The 2,566-nt window shown below is 38.5% G+C and overlaps 1 protein-coding gene across 1 annotated transcript; it reads left to right on the forward strand.

The window, feature by feature from the left end:
* The first annotated feature begins 456 nt into the window (after positions 1-456).
* LOC103524022 lies at positions 457-1,449 on the forward strand. The gene has a single exon (XM_008489030.1). The coding sequence runs from the start codon at positions 457-459 to the stop codon at positions 1,447-1,449; it is 993 nt and encodes a 330-aa protein (XP_008487252.1).
* The last annotated feature ends 1,117 nt before the right edge of the window (positions 1,450-2,566 follow it).

Here is a 2,566-nt window from a genome sequence, read left to right on the forward strand (position 1 = left end):
ATAAAACCCCATTCTACAACACCTGTCCGTCCCGTTTTCGACGCCTCCGCTAGGGAACCAGGAAAATTCAGTCTTAATAATTTGCATGCAGGGACCCAGACACTGTTAGCTTTACTGAGACGAAGGTTTTGGATCTTAAGCGGCCGAAGATCGGTCAACCATGCTCTGAATGATTGCCTGACTTGTAAGAAACACAAGGTAAAGAGGCTAGAAGTTGTCCCAACACCATTACCATTGGATCGTGTCCGGCAAGCAAACGTTTTTGAGGTAACAGGAGTAGACCTTGCTGGTCCCCTATATATCAAGGAGGAAGGAGGGACGAAAAAGGTATGGATTTGTCTTTTCACCTGCGCGATATACCGAGCTGTCCGTTTAGAGTTGGTCTCCAATATCTCAACTCTTGGTTTCCTACAAGCTCTCAGGAGATTTGCCAGTAGACAAGGACGTCCTAGCATTATGTATAGTGACTGTGGCACTAACTTTACCGGTTTTGACAATCTGTGTGCACAACTTGATTGGGACATGATCGCAAACTACAGTTCGGCTAGAAGAATAGAGTGGCGCTTCAACCCTCCTACAGCACCATGGTGGGGGGGATGGTGGGAGCGATTGATTGGTTTGATGAAGAATCTGTTGCGTCGTGTTCTTGGACGTACCTCAGTAAACTATGTAGAGCTCCAGACATTGTTGTGTGAAGTAGAATCAGTGATAAATGCACGCCCCTTGACATACGTCTCCAACAATGCAACAGATTTATCCTGTATAACACCCAGTATGTTCCTACATGATTTGGAGGACACGGGAGTCCCCGAATATGACTTCATTACTTCATCCGACTTGAGCAAGAAATTGAAGCATTCGCAACAAGTAAAGAAACAACTACACAAGAGATTTGTAGCTGAATATCTTGGTCAGCTGCAGTTGTTTGCTAGTAAAGGAAAGAAACATGATCTCAAGTTAGGAGATTTAGTGTTGGTTGGTGATGACCATTCAAAGAGGATCCAGTGGCCCCTAGGACGTGTTGTACATTTGGTTCCTGGAAAAGATGGTGAAATACGAGTAGCACATGTTCATACAGCCAATGGAACAATTGTGAGACCTGTTCAAAGACTATACCTCCTTGAGTCTGACCCGTCATATGAAACAGGAAATGAGCCAGATTCTAACCTGACGTCAGACATGCAGCCTGCTGAGATGTCAGATGTTCAACAGCAACTCCAGGGGACACCAGACCTGCAGTCTGATGATGATAGCAACGATGATGAGTTTTCGACTGGTAAAACTGCAGACCCACAATCAGGGAGAAATTTGGATCGTCCGTCAAGTCCATCAGTTGTTCATCACCCAATTACCAATGTAGATCCTGAACCTGACGAGACAATCCCAATTCCACAGTATCATTTGAATCGTCGAGGACGTATGATTAGAAAGCCAAACCGCTTTCTCTGATTTGATTTATGTACCTGTTGTAAGTCTCTCCTATTATAATTTTCTAGATAAAACTTGGTAACTTTTGGAAAATTATTTTAAAGGGGGCCAATCATTTGTATTTTGGTATTTGTACATACATTCAAATTGAAATTAACTTGGTTTATTTGTCACATTTGACATCATTGTCATGGGATTAGCATTTAGCATTTCATTGTACAGTTTAATAACTTTATATAATTTGTGTCTAGTATCTACTTGAATTTGCTTTTAAAATAATACTTTGATTATTCATGATACTATTAGGTTGTATGTGACATTTGCATTTTTAACTTGTTACTTGTTTCTTGGTAAATACTACCTTTATATTTCTCAGAAGGTGAAATTTTGTATTTTTTATTTTCCTTTTTGGGGATAACTTTTGATTGACATGTCCTATTTGGTTGATCAAATTTTTTATAGATAGTTCAGATTTTTTTTTGTGCGTCTTCTTGATATATAACATTGTTAGAACTAGTTTTGTATTTACCTTATTTACGTACCCTTTTTTTTGAATTTTTTGTGTATTTGAAAAATATTAATTTCCTGTCGTCATAACATTTTCGGTGGGAGTGTTGCAGAGAATCTTAATTTGAATTTTATTCCGGCTGCTGAAAATATTTGTCACTTGTTGTACATGGGTAGAAAGATGCGAATTTGGTTTCATGCATCCAAAGAGAAAGTCATAAAGAAGAGAGATATAATTGTTGCTCGTTTGATGATTTTCTCCGTCGTAGAAAAATGTTGATTTCGGATTTGAGATATTTGAGCTGAAAGAAGAAAATGTAATAAGAAAGGAAAGGCGCTCGGGAAAAGTAGGGAAATAGAAAGAAATAAAGTGTTAAAGGTAGTTTCCTCTTTCCACATAGTTTTGTACGAGATTTTCTGTGGTATTTTACAATAAAGAAGTAATACATTTTGTAGTGTTTTTGAAATCCACAAAGTGTTCTCTGTTTTGAAGAATCTCCATGGGAAAAAGCGTAGTTTTCAGTATCATTGAGAAGCAAAATAGCCCTCCATAAGTCATTCTGGTTTGTAAAAATGACATATAATGGCGACCGTGACAGGACGATTGGAAGATTTCTGTAAGTAATTGTTA

The sequence above is a fragment of the Diaphorina citri genome, unplaced genomic scaffold (genome assembly GCF_000475195.1).
Source record: "Diaphorina citri unplaced genomic scaffold, Diaci psyllid genome assembly version 1.1 scaffold78150, whole genome shotgun sequence".
In the NCBI taxonomy this organism is placed as follows: Eukaryota; Metazoa; Arthropoda; class Insecta; order Hemiptera; family Psyllidae; genus Diaphorina; species Diaphorina citri.

Bases quoted from the DNA above. Each gene is read 5' to 3' on its own strand.
- LOC103524022 (XM_008489030.1), top strand. From the start codon at position 457: ATGTATAGTGACTGTGGCACTAACTTTACCGGTTTTGACAATCTGTGT.